Here is an 18,188-nt window from a genome sequence, read left to right on the forward strand (position 1 = left end):
ATTAGTAACTACTGAAATCAAGATCCAGCATCATAGATATTGTGGATAACCTAAAGATCTTTCCAATGAAATTGGGGGAAAGCAAGGATGTCCAGTAGTATTCAACATAGTGCTAGAAATAATTATGTCTATAAGAAAAAGTTTTGAAAAAAGCAAAGTGAAAAAAAATTCAACTTTTGAAGATGATCTTGACGTTTTACTTAGAAATTCCTCCAATCAAATAAAAAACTAAATGAAACGACAACTCCTGCAAAGTTGCAGGATATACAATAAACTCGTACAAATCACCGGCATTTATGTATGAAACCGGGAAGATGAAATCAAGAAATTCAATGAAAGCAATTCCCAATAACATAAAATATTTGAGAGGGTCCCTGCCAGGACATGCAGAGGAACTATAGTAGCACAATTATAAAACACTCTTTGGATAAATAAGAGATCTAAATAACTGGGGCAATATAATTTGTTTATAAGTAGACTGAGCTAATATAATAAAAATGACCCCATAAGCTCTATTAGTTTGCTTATCCAGACCAACCAACCAACCAAAGGATTACCTTATGTAGCTAGAAAAAATGTTTTAAAAATTCATTTGGAGCAACAAAAAGCCAAGAATATAAATAGAATTTAAAATGAGGAGGCTGGGAAGGGACCTAGCAGTACCAGATCTCCAACTACACTACAAAGCTCTAATCATTAAAACATTTCAGAAATGGATAAGAAATGGAACACATCAAGTGCATGATGCAAAAAGCAACAGGCGCCCCAAGACCCCAGAGGTTGGGGGAGTGATGTGATTGGAGGGGATGTAGTCCTCCTTGGGCTGTCCTGCCCCAGATTACTCTCTATGACCAAGATACTGAGCCCACAAATTCCACAGCCTGTGGATCAGGGATATCAGAACTTCTGAGTCTAATGAGCAATAGTAACGAGGTGCTTCAAGTTAGCACAGGCCCAGAACAGAGCTGGGTGCTCGCAGTGTGACCTAGTGATGCCTCAGGCCTAAAAACAGGTTCCCCAGGAGCTCAGCCCAGAGAATTGTGGGTACTGCCCCTTGCACACAGTCAGAACTAGACCACTCCTCAACTCCACTTCTAAGCCATGAAATCGGGATCTCAACGACAGGACGCTCCTTCTCCCTTAATTCTATCTTCTTGCTCCTAGTTCTTTGCTAACTTCTCCCACTTTAATTGGTGATATAATTACAGTAAACTTTGCTCCTTGACTTGGAGATGAGGCATGGAGATGCAACATCTTGGGGACACCCCATAAATCCCAACAGTAAGAACTGGCTACTTGACAAAAACTGTCGAGAAAATGGAAAAGCAGTCTAGAGGAAAGTGTAGAGAGCAGCACAGCTTCTTCCATACCGAGAGACGCTCCAAATGGGCACCCGGCTTAGCCGGAAAGGGCGACATCTTGAAACAGCAGAGGAGCAATAAAGAAATTACGTCAAATCTATGGTTAGAGGAAAAGTTCGGGAGCAGCCAAGACATAGAGAGGACCAGTATTAATTACCTCGGATTCAAAAGTTTTCACAGAAACAATTCAACTAAAATGAGAAGAGGGGCTGGAGATTGGGGGGAGGGGAAATCTTCCGATCCAATCTCTCTACCCAGTGTCTCATTTGTAAAATATAGAGGGACCGAACCAAACTTCTGAGAACAAGAGCCATTCCCCCCGATACAGAGACGGCTTTCAGGAACAGAATCCAAGCTGTCAAGAGTCATGAAAACCTGCTCCGAATCACTAGTACTTTGAGACTCTGGGGTACCCAGCAGACTGGCTGATGGGGCAGAAAAGAAAAAGGACAAATTCTAGAGGGGATGTGGGAATGCTGGGACACTGATGCATTGTGGGTGGAGCTGTGAACGGGTCCAGCCATTCCGGAGAGCGATCTGGAACTCCGCCCAAAGGGCTGTTAAAGGGCTCGCACCCTTGGGCCCAGCAATGCTCGAAGGAAAAGGACTTTTATGTGCAAATGTATTTGGAGCCGCTCTCTTTGGGGTGGCGGAGAATTGGAAGCTGAGGGGGGGGCCGAGCAAGCTGCTGCCCAGGGATGAGAGGGAGCACTGCTCTGCTGGAGAAGTGAGGAGGGAGCTCTGGAAGGAAGAGCTGATGATACACAGTGAAGGGAGCAGGACCAGGGCCAAGATTTGTAAACGACTCCTCGCAAAGAACTCTGGTCAACCCACGGGGAAAGGGGGGACCCCCACTGGCCAGAGGCAACAACACACAGGGAAGGGGGGAGCCCCGCTGGCCAGAGGCTACAACACACAGGGAAGGGGGGACCCCCGCTGGCCAGAGGCGACAACACACAGGGAAGGGGGGACCCCCGCTGGCCAGAGGCTACAACACACAGGGAAGGGGGGACCCCCGCTGGCCAGAGGCTACAACACACAGGGAAGGGGGGACCCCCGCTGGCCAGAGGCTACAACACACAGGGAAGGGGGGACCCCCGCTGGCCAGAGGCGACAACACACAGGGAAGGGGGGACCCCCGCTGGCCAGAGGCTACAACACACAGGGAAGGGGGGACCCCCGCTGGCCAGAGGCTACAACACACAGGGAAGGGGGGAGCCCCGCTGGCCAGAGGCGACAACACACAGGGAAGGGGGGACCCCCGCTGGCCAGAGGTGACCACACACAGGGAAGGGGGGAGCCCCGCTGGCCAGAGGCTACAACACACAGGGAAGGGGGGACCCCCGCTGGCCAGAGGTGACCACACACAGGGAAGGGGGGAGCCCCGCTGGCCAGAGGTGACCACACACAGGGAAGGGGGGAGCCCCGCTGGCCAGAGGCGACAGCACACAGGGAAGGGGGGAGCCCCGCTGGCCAGAGGCGATCAGCGTTTAGAGAAGCTGGGCTGGGCGTTGGGCCGAGCCCTTGTCTCAGCTGCTCGGTGAACCGCCCTGAGCGGCCAGCGCCATTTCTGTTCCCAGTTTTCAGCGGAGGAGACTGGATGGGGCCCAGAGTTCAGTGACTTGTGCAGGAGCCGATGGTGGGGGCAAGTCGAACTCAGGCCCTGCTGCTTCCAGGGTCAAGGAAAGGCTCACCATCACCTGCTGCCCTGCCCGCCCCCCAGGCCACGCCCACTATCCCACTTCTGCCAGCGCATTAACCCCCCACTTCTCCTAGGGCCCTGCTCCCCAGGCCCTGCCCAGAGCGGCACCTGAGAAACACTGTGGGGACGAGTTCTGGAGAAAACAGCCCCGAAATCTCGGGGAGCAGAGATCCCGGGGGCCGGGCTGCCCCCCAGCCCCGCCTCCACTCGCCTGCATGGTTCCGTTGCTGTACTCCAGCACCAAGTCCTGGGTGAACTCCATTTTCCTGGCCCCGTCCGGCTCCTGCAAGATGTTCACCCCCGGCAGCATCTGGTCGGAGGGCAGCTTCTGATAGGTCAGCAGCTCCAGGGATAGGGTGAAGGACACCTCGATCTGGAGGGACACAGGCCGTCAGTGCGGAGCCACTCCATTCAGTCCGCCCAGCTCTAGGGACTTCCAGAGGCCGCCCGCCGGGTCCTGGCCCTTTAGGAGAAGGCTCCTCCTGGGCCATCCCCCCAAGCTGTCTCTGGGTTACTGTGCCCCCCACTGCACCCTCGCCCCCAGCTCTGCCCACGAGAAAGGCCCTAGCCGAGCCCCAGGAGGCGCCAGGTCTGGGTCATAAGGCAGATGGGGCAGATGGAGCCCAAGCCTTTTAGGAAGGGGACCTGGCTTCAGGGCCTTCCCTGGGCTGACCTTTTCTCACAACAACAGACTGTGCCCCAGCTTGTGCCCGGCCAGCCCCGACAAGAAGCAGGACTCTGGGCAGAATCCGGCCCAGTGGATGGGCAGAACCCGCCCGGGAACCTGGCTGCCCTGGCCACGCGTTTGTTACAAGGGGCAGCAAAAGGTGGGGAAAAGACCACAGGTTTGTGAGGAGGGGCAGGCTCTTGGCGGGGACAGGCCCGGAGCACAGATGTGGGCGCTGCGCGGTGAGGGACCCTGCTGAAGGTCAGTGAGTGAGGAGAGCTGGGGGGGCAGTTCTGAGGGGGGAATGAAAAAGGGGGACGTGGACTTGTGAAGAAGACAATGGACCAGACAGTACAGAGGGTCTGTGTGGAAAGTTTGAGTCCAGGGCAAAAGTCGGGGCACCCAGAAAGAGGCACCAGTCCTGCTGGGCCGGGTCCCATGACGTGTCTAGGGGACATCCAGCTTGGGCTGTCCAGGAGACAGGGAGAAGGGGCACCCAGAAGGAGGAGACCATGAGAAAGGTCAGGGTTCATCTGACCATTTGGGACCAGGGAGAATAATTGAATCCAGGGGAGCCCACCAGATCCCCAGGGGAAAATGAGGCAGAGGACAGAGTCTGGAGGCAAATCTGTGGTTAGAGGAGTGAGAGGAGTGGTCAAAGGTGGGGGGGGGGGGAGAGACAGGTAACAGAGACAGAGAGAGAGAGGGAAGCCTGCAGACCTGGGGGACATTATCGAGGAGGAGAGTGATCAGGAGGTCAAGGACAAGGAGGGCTGATCAGAAGTCGAGGCTGTTCCGGCAGCCAGGGGACCAGGGGACACCGGGGGGTGGCTCTGGGTGGGTGGGGGGTCGGGAGTGGGCTGCAGGGCTCAGCCGGGCCGGCCCAGGCATCTTTGCCAGGAGTTTAGCGGCTGAGAGCCCCAGGACCATTGTGGGGATGAGGGGTCAGTGAGGCCTGGGCAGGTGGGAAATGGGCAATGGAGAGCAAAGACTGAAGAGGGAAGGAGAAGGGGGGCAGAGGGGGTGGCAGGGGGCTCCTTGCCCAGGGGGGGCAGAGGGGACCCCATCACAGCGGCGTGATGTTCCCCAACTTCATTCAGCAGTTGAGTGTGTGTGTGAGCGGGGGAGTGCAGGGGCTGGAGCGGACGGAGCAGCCGGAAGTCACCACCTGGACATAGGGAAGGGCCCCCGGGACTCCCTGAGGGAACTCGGCCCAAAGTCCAGAGAGTGACTGTGGCGCCCCTGGCAGGAGGGCCGGCCCAGAGACCTTCCACACACGTGGGGTGCCCACCAGCCTCCCCAGGGCTCCCCCACTTGGAGCCCAGCACAGAGGGACAGCTGAGACCCCAAACATGGCCCTGGCGCCCCCTCCCCCGTGGAGCCCTCGGCCTACCAGCATGTTCTGCAGGGGGTTGAGCACAAACTGATCCCCGGCCAGCTCGTCCTCCTCCTCCTCCTCCCCCTCCCAGCCTTGACGGTTGTATTCGGGGCTGATCCCCGTCACGGAGAACGGGGGGGCCACCAGGAGCCCGAAGCAGTGGGCCACGTCGGAGAAGTTGTTGAGCTTCAGGCGGTGGGTGGTCACCATCTCCGTGTGCACCTGGAAGGGCGGCCAGAGCGCCGGGCGGTCGCGGAGCTGGCCCGGACCCTCCCAGCGCTCTGTGGGCGGCCTGGCTGCCCCGGCCGTGGCCCCAGCTGTCCCGGCCCAGCCCCAGCCCCCTCTCCCTGCCCTGGCCCGCGGCCCCCGCTCACCCCCAGGAGCGGATTGTCTGGGATGAGGTCACTGGCCTGCAGGGAGAAGGTCATTCCTCCATCGTAGTCCTGCTCGATGCTCAGCCTGCCCCAAAGCCAGGAGGACAGCGGTCATCGTTCCTGGCTGGGGCAGGGTCTGGGGGTCTGACGTCCTTGGGGGCTGGGAGGGGAGGGATGGGGGGGCGGAGGAGGGCCCTCACCAGGCAGGCCGCACGAGGCCCTGGAGGTCCAGTCGGAAGAGCTCGGCGCCGAAGTTCTGGGCCCGTTTCACCTTTCCCGGGATCTCCTGAGCAATCTGCCCCCGCCCAGAGAGGCCAAGCCAGCTCAGGCCGGGCCGCACCGTGGCCCGGCAGGTGGGGAAGGCGGCCTCCCCTCAGCCTCCCCCGGCCTGAGAGCCTGGGCTTGTGGCCCACTGGGACCTGAGGCTCACCTTGCTGTCCAGGCTCATGAAGCCCAGGGCGTAATTGTTACACACCATCTTGTTGACGGACCCCGGCAGGACCCCGGGCGTGAAGGAGATGTGGATGAAGTTGCTCCCGGCAGCCGGGATGACCTGCCCCACGTGACATAGCTTCATGAAGGAGGCCTGAGAAGGGGCCCCGGCAACGCACAGGGGCCATGACATCAGCGGGGAATCAGTGGGATCTGACAATCTCAAGGAGGGCTGAGGGACCATGAGCAAAGAGAGGCGGTGGCCCCAGAGGGAGGGAAGAGGGGCCCGTGGGAGGAGGACGGGAGCCCCTCGGAGGGAGAGGGAGGGAGCCGACGGGTGCTCCCCTGGGCCGGGGGCCACTCACCAGCTGCTTGGGAATGATGGAGTAGGGGTCCTCGGAGAGGACGCCGTCGTGGGTCTGCAGGATCACGGAGATGATCTTGGGGTGCCCCTCAGCCGTGAGCACCAAGGGCTCTTCCTCGCTGTCCATTCTGGTCCCATTTTGCTTAAAAATAAATGGCTCTGAGGCTGAGGCGCCGGCCTTCTGGGGCCGCGGTGGTGGGATCGCTGACCCCTCTGGGCAGCCGGGGAGCCTTGGGAGGGGGCTGGGCAGACTGGGACCATGGCTTGCCCCCCCTTCCCCTCGTGGCGGGGTGGCCATGGCCAGCGCTGTGGGCTGTCCCTCTCTGCAAAGCTTCAGACGCCCCCTCCCCACTCCCCGCCCCTGCCACAGCCTGGACGTTTTGGATCCGATGTCCTGGGGGATCTCCTGGGCAGGGTCCACACCGGCCCTGTGGGTGGGCTCCCAGCCCTCCTCCCCACCAGCCAGAGCGCCAAGTCCTCACTGTCCTCCCCACAGCTGCCGGACAGAGGCTCCAGCACAGGGGAGCTCTGGGGGCTCCCCGCCACCTCGAGAAGTCTGGCCGTTGAAGGCCCTCCATCATCAGGCTCCCCCGTCTCCAGGCAGCCTAGGTGCTCTGCCTTTGCCGGCCTGTCTCCCTCCCCTCCGCCTCCCCCAGCTTTTCCCTTTCTTCAATCCCAGCTCGGGGGCCACGATCTTGTCCCCGGGCCCTCCCGATCCCCCTAATGGCCTCCGCTCACCACTCCTCGCCCCGTGGCCACCCCTGGTTCATTCTTTGCCTTCCTGCCTCCCAGCCTCGGCCTCCCCCTCTTGCCCTGGCTGCCTCTTCCTCCACAGACCTCTGCCCCCATGGCTGCCCAGCGGGTTCTTGGGGGTCCCCCCGTGCTGGGGCAGAACCTCATGATATCGGGGCCAGCCATGCTGCCCTGGGACTCGGAGGACTGGAACGAGTAGGACACAAAGGAGGTGTCGCTCCTGGGCTCTTCCTTGGCGTCCACGTCCACGCCGGCCTCGTCCTTCAGGGGGAAGGCCTTCCCGTACACCACCAGGAAGTCCACCAGCTTGTCCTCGTTGGCCTCTGGCCGGTAGATCTCCCAGTCGAGCCTGATGTCTGTGCCGGCGGAGGAGGCAGGGGAGAGGAGGGCGACTGGTGGTCATGGGTGGGAGGGACCCCAAGAAAATGCCTGTGGCCCCGAGGAATGGGCACAAGGGCCTAGTGCTGGGGGGGAGCTGCCTGAAGGGGCTGGGGACATCTACAGGGGAGCTGCCTGAAGGTAACAGGGACCCCCTGGGGGAACTGCCTGAAAGTAATGGGGACCCTGTGGGGAGCTACTTGAAGGGGCAGGGGACTCTGTGGAGGGAGCTCGGTAACCCCAAAGACCTGAATCTTTAACAGAGCCCAGTGGAGCTTATATGGGAGCACCATCAGCACTGTCACCCGAGGCAACATCTGGGGTCTTTCCCAGGACCTATCTTGTCCCCCGAACTCCCAGAGGAGATGGTGGGGAGGGAGGTGTTCCCTCAGGGCAGCAGCTGACCCTTAGCCAGGGTTCTTCTCTAGGCCCTTCAACAGGGCTGGCCCTGCAAAGGGGGCCCCTTGTATTGCGGTTCCAGATCTCCCCCACTTCCCAGTCTCCTGCTTCTCCTCCCCAGGCTCCATCACTGGCCAAGAAGGGTTCTGATTTCAAAGTAAAGGCCTCCCAGGCACCAAACAGGCCAGAAAGGAGGGCCCCGGGGGCTCGGCAGGGACATGGACGTAGAGGGATGCCTGCCCAAAACAGGCAGGGACAGCCACCAAGGAAAAGTCCTGAAAGGGAGGGGGCAGAGCCCCTGCTCAGTGTGGGATCTGACTTCAGAAAAGGTCTCCAAGGGCCCTGCTGGCCCCAGTGAAGGTGCACAGTGAGCCTGGGCTGGCTCTGGGGGCCGGACAGGCCATTCAACTTCTCTTCCCTGAATGGACAATGAAGGGATGATCTGGCCAGGAGGCCTGGGGGCCGTGCCCGCCAGTGGAGAAAGCTCTCTTTGGCCATTTTTCATGCACACTCACGTGCCCACACATATCCAGGGTGGGCTGTTGGGCCCCACGCCTGGCACCGCCGGCTCCCCTGCACCCAAGTGCCCTCCCCTCCCCTCCCAGCCCCTCCCATTCTCCGACCACTGGGTGTCTTTTCTCTCTCTGGTCTACAAGCTCCCCAAGAGCAGAGACCTGTCTTAAACAGCTTGGTCTCCCCCATGGCCGCCAGCACATGTACTAGGTTCTCTGGAAGTGTTGATTGATTCACAGAAAGTCTTACCATAAGGACTGGTGTTATTCAGGCGGAGAGTGCGGGAGACAGTGTCTCCTCCAGAGATCTGAGTGCCAAACCTGTGGAGGGAGCAGAGAGCCCTTGGATCAGCTGCTGCCCAGGGCTGGCCTGGGGAACTGCAGCCAGGGGCTCTGGACCTTGAGGTCCCCCTCTCCCTCAGCACCTGATGACCTGGTCCTGGGTGCCCCCCCATCCCCCAGTACCTGATGACCTGGTCCTGGGTGACCCCCCTCCCCCTCAGTACCTTATGACCTGGTCCTGGGGAGGCTCATCAGCCAGGCGGCTGGTCCGGAACAGCGTGATGGGGCAGCCCACCACACCCATGTGCACCTGGATGATGGTTGGTGGCAGGTCTCCCACCTAGGGAGGCAGGCCATGTTCAGACTCCCTTCTCCTGCCTGGTTTTCCCTTGCCTCCCCCAGACCAGACCGTTGGGCTGCCAGATGGGCCCGGATGATGGGACAGGCAGGCCCGGAGTCAGAAACCCCGGCCCATCCTGGCGCCAACTTGGCTAGAGGCCCGGTGCTGGTCAGCCACTGCTCCTCTGCACTTGTTTCCCTTCACGCCTGCCCGGTCTTGGCACAGGCCATGGGTGGGACCCTCAGTGACCACCTGCCCACCCCCCTGGGACACTCGCTGCCATTTCTCTGGGTGTCTCCTAGCCCTGAAATAAGAACAAAGGCTGCAGAAGCACCAGCTCCCGCCGGGCTCCTCTGCACTGGTAGGTCTGCCTGCCCATGGGCATGATCGATTTGGCCCAGCCTGGAGGTCATGGGACGCTATCTTCCATGGCACATCCCTCACCCCAAGGGAAGAAAATGAGCCAATTCCATTTTCTGCCTTTTTATTAGTATTTCTCATGACACTTTTGCCCCGGGGAGGCCCCCCCATCCCTCCTCCCTCCACACCCTGGAAGCAGCCGTCCTTCCGCCCGGGACCTCGGGGAGCACTCCAAGGGCATCGCTGCCCAGGCCAGGCCAGAACGGGGCCTTTGGGTGTCCATCTGTTCCCTGGGTTTGAGGCTCTTGTTCTACCTCCTTCCCTCAGCATCCATCTGCCCCTTGGCCATTTTGAGGGTGATGGTTTTATTTCTAGTCCTTTGTTTCCCGAGATGCTGCTGTGACCCCTCGGTGATCCTCGGACCCCCGAGAAGGAAGCAGAATCATCGGGGAGGGGGCGGCCGGGGCTGCCTCGTCTCATGGGATCCTTGGTCACCTCATCTTGCAGTGCTCCGATGACCATAAGCGAGTGATCCTGAGGAGGGTCGGCACCAGGAGAGGGTCTGGGTCTGGAGATCAGGCTGAGAGCCGGACAAGGTAACCGAGCTGCTGCTCCTGCGGTCGGTCGTTCCCCTGAGCTTTTCTTGGCAGATCCCAGAGGTCTCGGTTCTGTCTTTCCAGCTCATTTACAGAGGAGGAAACTGAGGCAAGCTGCATGAAGAGACTTAGCTAGGGAGAGCCTGAGGCCAGACTTGAACCCAGGACATCAGGCCCAATGCTCTCTCCACCACCTGTGGTTCTCCAAGAGCACCTGATGCCACAGCAGGGAGGGCTGTGCATTCACCAGCCTGAAACCTGGTCCCTACAGGGAAGCTGCTTCCAGCCCAAGACAGCCTGGGGAGACAGATGAAGAGATGGGGGGCTCGGGTCCGGGGAGGGACGCGCCAGCTTCTGGGAACATGGAGGACCAAGGCAGGGAGCCCTGCATGGGAGCCCCCGGCCCTGCCTCCTCAGTTCTGGGTCCCATGTCCAAGGGGGCGGAAGAAGGGCCAGCGCCCCCGGGGTGAGAAGGCTCTGGTTCTCCACTCCGGCCTTGAGCTCTGGAATGACCAACAGGCGCGTTGCCCACCCTGTCACTCAAGCTGGAAAGGTTCTGCTGATTTTGCCGTCGAGGGACAAGCTGACCGGTGACGTCTCACTCGGGCCCAAAGGTGGGCCAGGAACCCGCCTACGTCGGCCCAGGAGGGCGGCCAGCCGGGCAGAGCCCAGGCCACCTCACTCCGGGAGTACCAACAGCTCTTCCACCAGGAAGGGACCTGGCCCTCGATTCCACCAGAAAGCAGAACAGAACCGCCAGGCCCGGGGTCATCCCAGAACTCTCCCGCGAGGGAGCAGGGCCCAGCCTGAGCAGCCCCTCCAAAGCCGGCAGGGGGCCGTAAGCGCCCAAGGCCCCGTAAGCGCCCAAGGCCCCGTAAGCCAAAGGCTGGCCCTGCTGGCGCCTCCCTTGGCCTTCCGGGCTTCTGGGTGAATTCTGCCCTGACGTTTCCTCAAAGCGATTCCAGGAGCTCGACCCTCTTCACCTGCTGCCTTCGTCTCCTTCCAACAGGCCCCGGGCCACTTTTACCACACAGGCGCCAATTGTTTCACGAGGGAGGATTCCATTCTGCTCCCCCCTCCCCCCAGGAGACATCTCCCGGGAGGGAGGGCCTATGGCCGGGGCACTCGCCTGGCTCCTGCGCTTGTCGCAGCTTTGGGTTTTCTTGCCTCCTCAGTGGAGTTGGGGGAATTCAAACGTGGAAGAAAAGCCCCCTTTTCTTTAAGGAGGGGAGCCGGAAGGCCCTGGGCCTGCAGTCCCAGACTGGGGTACCCGAGGGCGTTGGCTTCTGCATCACAGCTCACTTTCCCAGCCATCCCTGCTTCTCTCCTCCACATCTCTCGTCCTGTGCCTGGAGACCTCCCTCATTTTCCTCTTCTGTAACGAGGTTCCCGGGGTACCCCCCACTTCCTCAGGCTCCCCGGGCACCCCGTACCTTGCAGATGAGCTGGTCATGGTAGTCTCCCCACATGTTGCTGCAGGCCAGGATGTCAATGGTCAGCTTCTGGAAGGCCTCCAGCATCCCTCGGGAGATGTGGGGAAAGAAGGCGGCGCCTTTGCCGTGGGACAAGAGAGTGTCTATGGAGTCTAGAACAGAGCAGGGGAAAGGGAAGACTCAGGGGCTTTCCTGGGAAAAAGAAGCAGGAGCTCCCAGGAGGGGCCCCAGACCTGCAGTCGAGCGGGCGGCACCGGCGCGGACTCGCTCAGTGGCTGCAGGACTCAGTTTCCCCAGAAGCCGCCCCAAGCCTGCATCCCGGCTGCGCCCACACGAGTGACCACAGGTGGCTCTGGGGGGTGAGCCACTCGTGCCCCCCTCCTGCCAAGATCCCCGCCCCATTCCCTCATGCCCGGCTGCTGGGGAGCCGGTTTCCAGGCTGGTGCTCGGGCTTCCTGCCCCACTGCGGGGTGCTCTGTGCGGCTCACACTCCTGGCTGGCAGGACTCTGGGGGGAGCCCTGCAGTGCCCCTTCATCTCTGAGCTGACCCATAACCAGGGGTGGGCCTGGAGCTTACCCACTCTTAGCAGGAGGCGCCATGCTCAAGCATTTATTAAGTACCTTCTGTGTGCTATACACATTTGATTAATAAGACCTCACTGCAAGGAGACACTATAATTATTCCTATTTTACAGAGGAGGAAACTGAGGCAAACAGAATGAAGTGACAGATCCCGACACACCCAAACTCAGTCTTCCTGACCAGCTGCCCCGCACAACTGTCCTGCCATCCGAGGGTGCTGCCCTCCCCAGGAACGGCTCAATGGAGTGACCTGACACAGACTGGCAAGATGGAGGCCGAATGGGGGGACTCGTACCTAGAAGCTCTCTCCTGGCCAGGTGCTTCATGGTCCTCGCTGTATGTCTCATGGCAGGTGGCACATCAGGGCTTCAAACATGCAGAGGAGAGGGCACCGTCAAGCCGGCTGAGGGCATCCGGGGTCACGACCCTCCCCCTGCCCAAGCAGGGCAGCCCAGGGTCACCGGGAGCAGCCAGCCCTCCCTCCCCTTACTTTCCCAGGCTCCCAGTGAGCGGTCCTCCACTTCCCTCCCACTAGCCCACACAAAGCCCAGAGAAGTCCCCAGAATGGGCCCCAGGTCATGGCCCAGCTTCCGCTTGGTTCTGACCGCCCAGGACAGCCCAGGCTCTGTCCGCTTGGAAGCCTATTCCCTTCAGGCTCTTTTCATGGGCTCCTAAAGGTTTGTTAACCAGTCTCTGCGCCCAGCTCCTGGTATGTCCTGGACACAGCCACTGCCCAGGTGTCCCCCCCACCTCCACGTGCTCCCCACTTGTTCAACAAGTAAGTGCATGGAAGGAGAAGGCGCTGCAATGTCACATGACCATCTGTGGCATCCTGTCAGTGTACAGGGCCAACCCATGGTCTCCTCCCCATCCCCCAGAGCCTTCTCTTCCCATTAGGAGTCAAGGAGGCAAAGGGAACATCCCAGAGGTGAAGATCAATATGAGGGCGCCTGAAGAGACTTGCACATCCACCCTTGGCAACCAAACTAACCACGAATTCCCACAAAGCCCAAGAAAAAACGCTGGAACAAAATCCTTCTGCTTTCCTTTCAAGACTCCCTCCATCCTAGATTGGCTCCAGGCGATCTCAGGTAGGACTTTGGCCTCGGCTGGGGGAGTTAGGGACACAGCGTGGAAGGCGGAGGAAGACAGACTTACAGCTTTGGCTTTTTCTCCCACATCTCTTCAGTGACCCCAAAATAATCGAATTCCAAGGAAAAGGGTGCTTTTATTGCCGACTTGTTGGTCAGGATCAGCTGATTCTTCAGGAGATATCTCAATGGAACATTCGAGCCAAAGTCCAAGAAGAGATCCTGAGCACTGCCACTGAAAAGAGCAAGATAACCTGGGTCATCTCCGAGACGTGGGGAGACGGGGACTCACAGCAGTCCCCAGAGACCTCTGCCCTGCTGTGGGCCACCTTGCAGGACAGCAGCCTCTGCGGGGATGCAGACTTCACTGTGGGCTACGGCAGCTGCTGGTCACAGCTACTAAAGACCCAGGAAGAAAGGTCTGGACATCTTAGCAGGGTCAAATGGCCCGAATCACCTCACCATTTAAAAGAGCTATGTCCATCACAATCGATCATTGTATAATCTTCTTGTTGCTGTGTACAATGGTTTCTGGAACTCAAAAACTTTTTTAAAAGTGAAATGTAATTGGTAGGACCAGCTGAAGTTTCTTTTCTTTTCCTTTTTTGCTCAGTTACATGTTAAGATTGTTAAGCATTCACTTTTACAAGATTTTGAGTTTCAAAATTTCCTCCCTTCATCCCTCATTCCAAAGATGACAGACAGTTGGATATAGTTTGTATTTATGTTATCATGAAAATGTTTTCCATATTACAGTTGTGAGAGAAGAAACAGACCCAAAGAAGAAGAAAAAAGACACAAAAAAGAATAAAGAAAGAAGAAAATTTGCTCCTATTTGTATTTCAAGTCCATCAATTCTTTATCTGATGTGGATAACGTTTTCCTTCTCGATTCTCTGTACTTATGAGAAATGGTGGGAGAACAATGCTCAGTTTCCACAGATGCTTTAACTTGGCTATAAAGAGATAAGGAATTGGAAGGGAAGTCAAGTCGGTGGTCTGTACTAACTTGGTCAGCAGTAGAACTTGTAGTCACAAAAAAAAAAATTATTCAAACACAAAGTCAGGATGAGGATTCTGAAGGTTGCCGATAAAGAATAACAAAGAGTTTTTGTTGCTCCATAATCATCAACTAGACATGTAAGCTAGAGTAGATCCTGATCTGTGACCCATCATGATTCAAGAAGCACAAGACATGGCAGCCATTCAAACTTTTCACAGAGAGGGGGGACATATTGTGACACTTCTGAAGGGTCTTTTCCGATGGAAACTCGGGAGAAAGAGGAAGAGCTAGGATGGGATTACAAGGTATAAGTATTGATTTTGGTACCTGTGAGCTGTGGGAATAAATTAATAAGGAGTTTCCACAAACGCTCCTGCAGGAGTCTATTAAAAAGTTTAAATTGATTAACTTACCTTGAGTTTGTTCGTTCATTGTGCCCCTTTTGAGGTTCAGAATATTATTTTTAGTAGTACTTGTCTTAGATCATTGTGTTGCTGAGAAGAGCTCAGTCAATCATGGTTGTTTATCACACAATGTTGCTGATACTACATAACAATGTTTCTGGCTCTACACATTTCACTTTGCATCAATTCAAACAAATCTTGCCAGGTTTTTCTGAAATCTGTCCATCATATCTCATTGTACAATAATATTCCATTGCATTCATATTCCAGCTTGTTTAACCATTCCCCAATCTCCAATGTTCAATTCCATGAAAAGAGCTGCTACAAATATATTTATTTGCACATGTGGGTCCTTTCCCCTTTTTATGATTTTTGGGGTACAGACATGGTTGTGGTAATTGCTGGATCAAAGAGTATTCATAGTTTGGTTGCCCTTTGGGCATAGTTTCAAATTGTTCTCCAGAATGACTGGATCACTTCACAGCTCTAGCATCGGTGCATTAGTGCTCCAATTTTCCCCTCTCCAATGTTTATCATTTTCCTTTTCTGTCATCTCAAGCCAATCTGAGAGGTGTGGGTTGGTATTTCAGAGTTATTTTAATTTGCATTTCTCTAATTAAAAGTGATTTAGAGCACCTCTTCATATGTCTGTAGACTCCTTCGTTTCTTCATCTGAAAACTGCCTGTTCATATTCTTTAACCATTTGTCAATTGGGAAGTGGCTTACATGCTTACAAATTTGATTCAGTTCTCTATATATTTGAGAAATGAGGCCTTTATCAGAGATAACAATTGTTTCCCAGTTTTCTGCTTTCCTTCTAATCTTAATAGCATTGGTTTTGTTTTAATTTAATATAATCAAAATTATCTGTTTTGCATTTCATAATACTCTCTTATCTCTTATTTGGTAATGAATTTTCCCCCTTCATATAGATCTAAAAGATCTATATCACTCTTTATGTCTAAACCATATGGATTTTCAGTTGAATTCTACCAAACATTTAAAGACAATCTAATTCTAATATTAAATAAATCATTTGGAATAATAGGCAACAAAGCAGTCCTGCCAAACTCCTTTTATGAAACAAATATCATGTCAAATCTAAACCAGAAAGAACAAAACCAAAGATAATTATAGATCAATTAGTACAATGATATCACAAAGATTATTATATACATTGTGACCAAGTAAAATTTATACCAGGAATATTGGAACAGTTCCATATAAAATTGTTAACATAATTGATGAAATCAATAACAAAAACAATAAAAAGCATGTGATTGTAGTAATAAATTCAGGTAAAGTTTTTGATAAAGTACAACATTCATTCCTATTAAAAAACACTTGAAAACAAAAGTATAAAAGGATTTTCCCCCCTTAAAATAAGAAGCATATAACCATCAACAAGCAGATATTATCTGTAAAGAGAATAAGCTATAAGCCTTTCCAGTAAGATCAAGAGTGAAACAAAGATGTCGACTACTATTATTCTATATTGTCCTAAAAATTCTAGCACTAGCAATGAGAAGCAAAAGAGAAGGAATCAGAATGGATAATAAGATAATAAAATATCTCTTTGGCAGATATAATATGATGGTAATGTTTGGAAAATCCTAAAGATTCAACTAAAAAATTAGTTGAAATAATTTTAGCAAAGTAACAGGATATAAAATAAACCCACATAAATCATCAGCATTTCTAAATATCACCAATAAAGCCCTGCTAGAAGAGATTGTGAGAGATATTTTATTTAAAACAACTATAGACAATGTAAAATGCCTAGGAGAATAATTTCCAAGACAAACTCGAAACTCTATAAACTATATCAATATAATTAAAAACATTTTTATGTAAATAAAATCCTATTGGGGCATCTAGGTGGTACAGTGGATAGAGCACCAACCCTGAATTCAGGAGGACCCGAGTTCAAATCTGGAGGACCCGAGTTCAAATCTGGTCTCAGACACTTAACACTTCCTAGTTGTGTGACCCTGGGCAAGTCACTTAACCCTAGCCTCCAAAAATAAAAATAAAAATAAAATCCTATTTAAATAACTGGAGAAGAAATGACCAGCAGGAGGAATACAGAGAGGCTTGGAGAGACTTACATCCACTGATGCTGAGTGAAATGAGCAGAACCAGAAGATCACTATACACTTCAACAACGATACTGTACGAGGATGTATGCTGATGGAAGTGGATTTCTTCAACATAGAGAAGAGCTAATCCAATTCCAATTGATCAATGATGGACAGAATCAGCTACACCCAGAAAAGGAACACTGGGAAATGAGTGTAAACTATGAGCATTTTTTTTACCTTCCAGATTATTTTTACCTTCCGAATACAATTCTTCCTTTGCAACAACAAAATTCGGTTCTGCACATATATATTGTACCTAGGATATACTATCAGATATTTAATATGTATGGGAATGCCTGCCATCTAGGGGAGGGGGTGGAGGGAAGGAGGGGAGAAATCCGGAACAGAAGGGAGTACAAGGGATAATGTTTAAAAAATATATCTATGCATATGTACTGTCAAAAAAGTTATAATTATAAAATTAATTAAAAAAATATATATATATATACAAAAAATTATATATATACACAAAAAATACATACATACATACATAACTGGAGAAATATTCATTGCTCATGGATGGATAGAGCCAATATAATAAAAATGACAGTTTTACCTATACCTAATCTACTTATTCAGGATAATCCCAATTAAACTACCAAAAATTATTTTATTGAATCATAACAAATAGTGACAAAATTCATTTGGAAGAGCAAAAGATCAAATCAATCAAAGGAATTAATTAAAAATGTTAAAGAAGGAGGTCTTGCAGTGCTAGCACTTAAAACTATATTATGAAGTAATAATTATCAAAAACTATCTCATATTAGTTAAGAAATAGAAAGGAAGATTAATCGAATAGAGTAGATATACAATACATAGTAGTAAATGATTACAATAAGCTTATATTTCACAAATACAAAGATTTAAGATTTTTGGATAAGAACTCATTATTTGGTTAAAAAAAAATGCTGAGAAAACTGGAAAGCAGGATGGTGGAAACCAGGTATAGATGCCTTACACCATTTAACAAGATAAGGTCAAAATGGATATATGACCTAGACATAAAGGGAGATATTATTAGTAAATTAGAAGAGTATAGAATGCATTTCCTATCAGATATGTAGACAGAAGGGAAAATTATGAATAAATAAGGGACAGAAAGCATTGTGGGATGTGAAATTTAAAAGTTTTTGTGTAAATAAAACCAATGTAGCCAAAATTAGAAGGAAAGCAAAAAATTGGGGGAAATGTTTTATAGATAGTTTCTTGCATTAAGACTTGATATCTCAAATATATAGAAAATGAAGTCAAAATTATAAGAATGAGTCATTCCCAATTGATAAATGGTAAAGATATATGAACAGGCAGTTTTTGGAAGAAGAAATCTAGGTTGTAAATAGTAATATGAAAGAATGCTCTTGATCAGAGAAATATAAATTAAAGCAACTCTGGGCGTAGCATCTCATACCTATTAGATTGGTTAAAACGATGGTGGGAGGAATGACATGTTGGAGGGGACGTGGAAAAACTGGTACAGTAATACATTGTTGATGGAACTGTGAACTGATCCAACCTTTCTGGAGAGCAATTTGGAATTATATCCAAAGAGTTATATAACTGTGTACACTCTTTAACCTAACAATATCATTAGGTCTGTTTCCCAAAGTGATCAGGAAAAGGGGGAGAGAACTGT

At 52.8% G+C, this 18,188-nt stretch overlaps 1 protein-coding gene across 1 annotated transcript in view; it reads right to left on the reverse strand.

Moving 5' to 3' along the window:
• Nucleotides 1-18,188, reverse strand: part of DLEC1 (DLEC1 cilia and flagella associated protein) — a 63,913-nt gene that overhangs the window by 2,668 nt on the left and 43,057 nt on the right. Inside the window, exons 24-35 of the mRNA XM_074284540.1 lie at nt 13,072-13,239; nt 12,209-12,279; nt 11,332-11,483; nt 8,827-8,942; nt 8,571-8,641; nt 7,116-7,387; nt 6,280-6,420; nt 5,913-6,035; nt 5,683-5,777; nt 5,483-5,567; nt 5,124-5,330; nt 3,275-3,436 (exon numbers count right to left, since the gene is read on the reverse strand). Coding sequence (XP_074140641.1) covers nt 3,275-3,436; nt 5,124-5,330; nt 5,483-5,567; nt 5,683-5,777; nt 5,913-6,035; nt 6,280-6,420; nt 7,116-7,387; nt 8,571-8,641; nt 8,827-8,942; nt 11,332-11,483; nt 12,209-12,279; nt 13,072-13,239 — 1,663 coding nt within the window. The remainder of the gene's footprint in view (nt 1-3,274; nt 3,437-5,123; nt 5,331-5,482; nt 5,568-5,682; nt 5,778-5,912; nt 6,036-6,279; nt 6,421-7,115; nt 7,388-8,570; nt 8,642-8,826; nt 8,943-11,331; nt 11,484-12,208; nt 12,280-13,071; nt 13,240-18,188) is intronic.

This window comes from Sminthopsis crassicaudata, chromosome 1 (assembly GCF_048593235.1).
Source record: "Sminthopsis crassicaudata isolate SCR6 chromosome 1, ASM4859323v1, whole genome shotgun sequence".
In the NCBI taxonomy this organism is placed as follows: domain Eukaryota; kingdom Metazoa; phylum Chordata; class Mammalia; order Dasyuromorphia; family Dasyuridae; genus Sminthopsis; species Sminthopsis crassicaudata.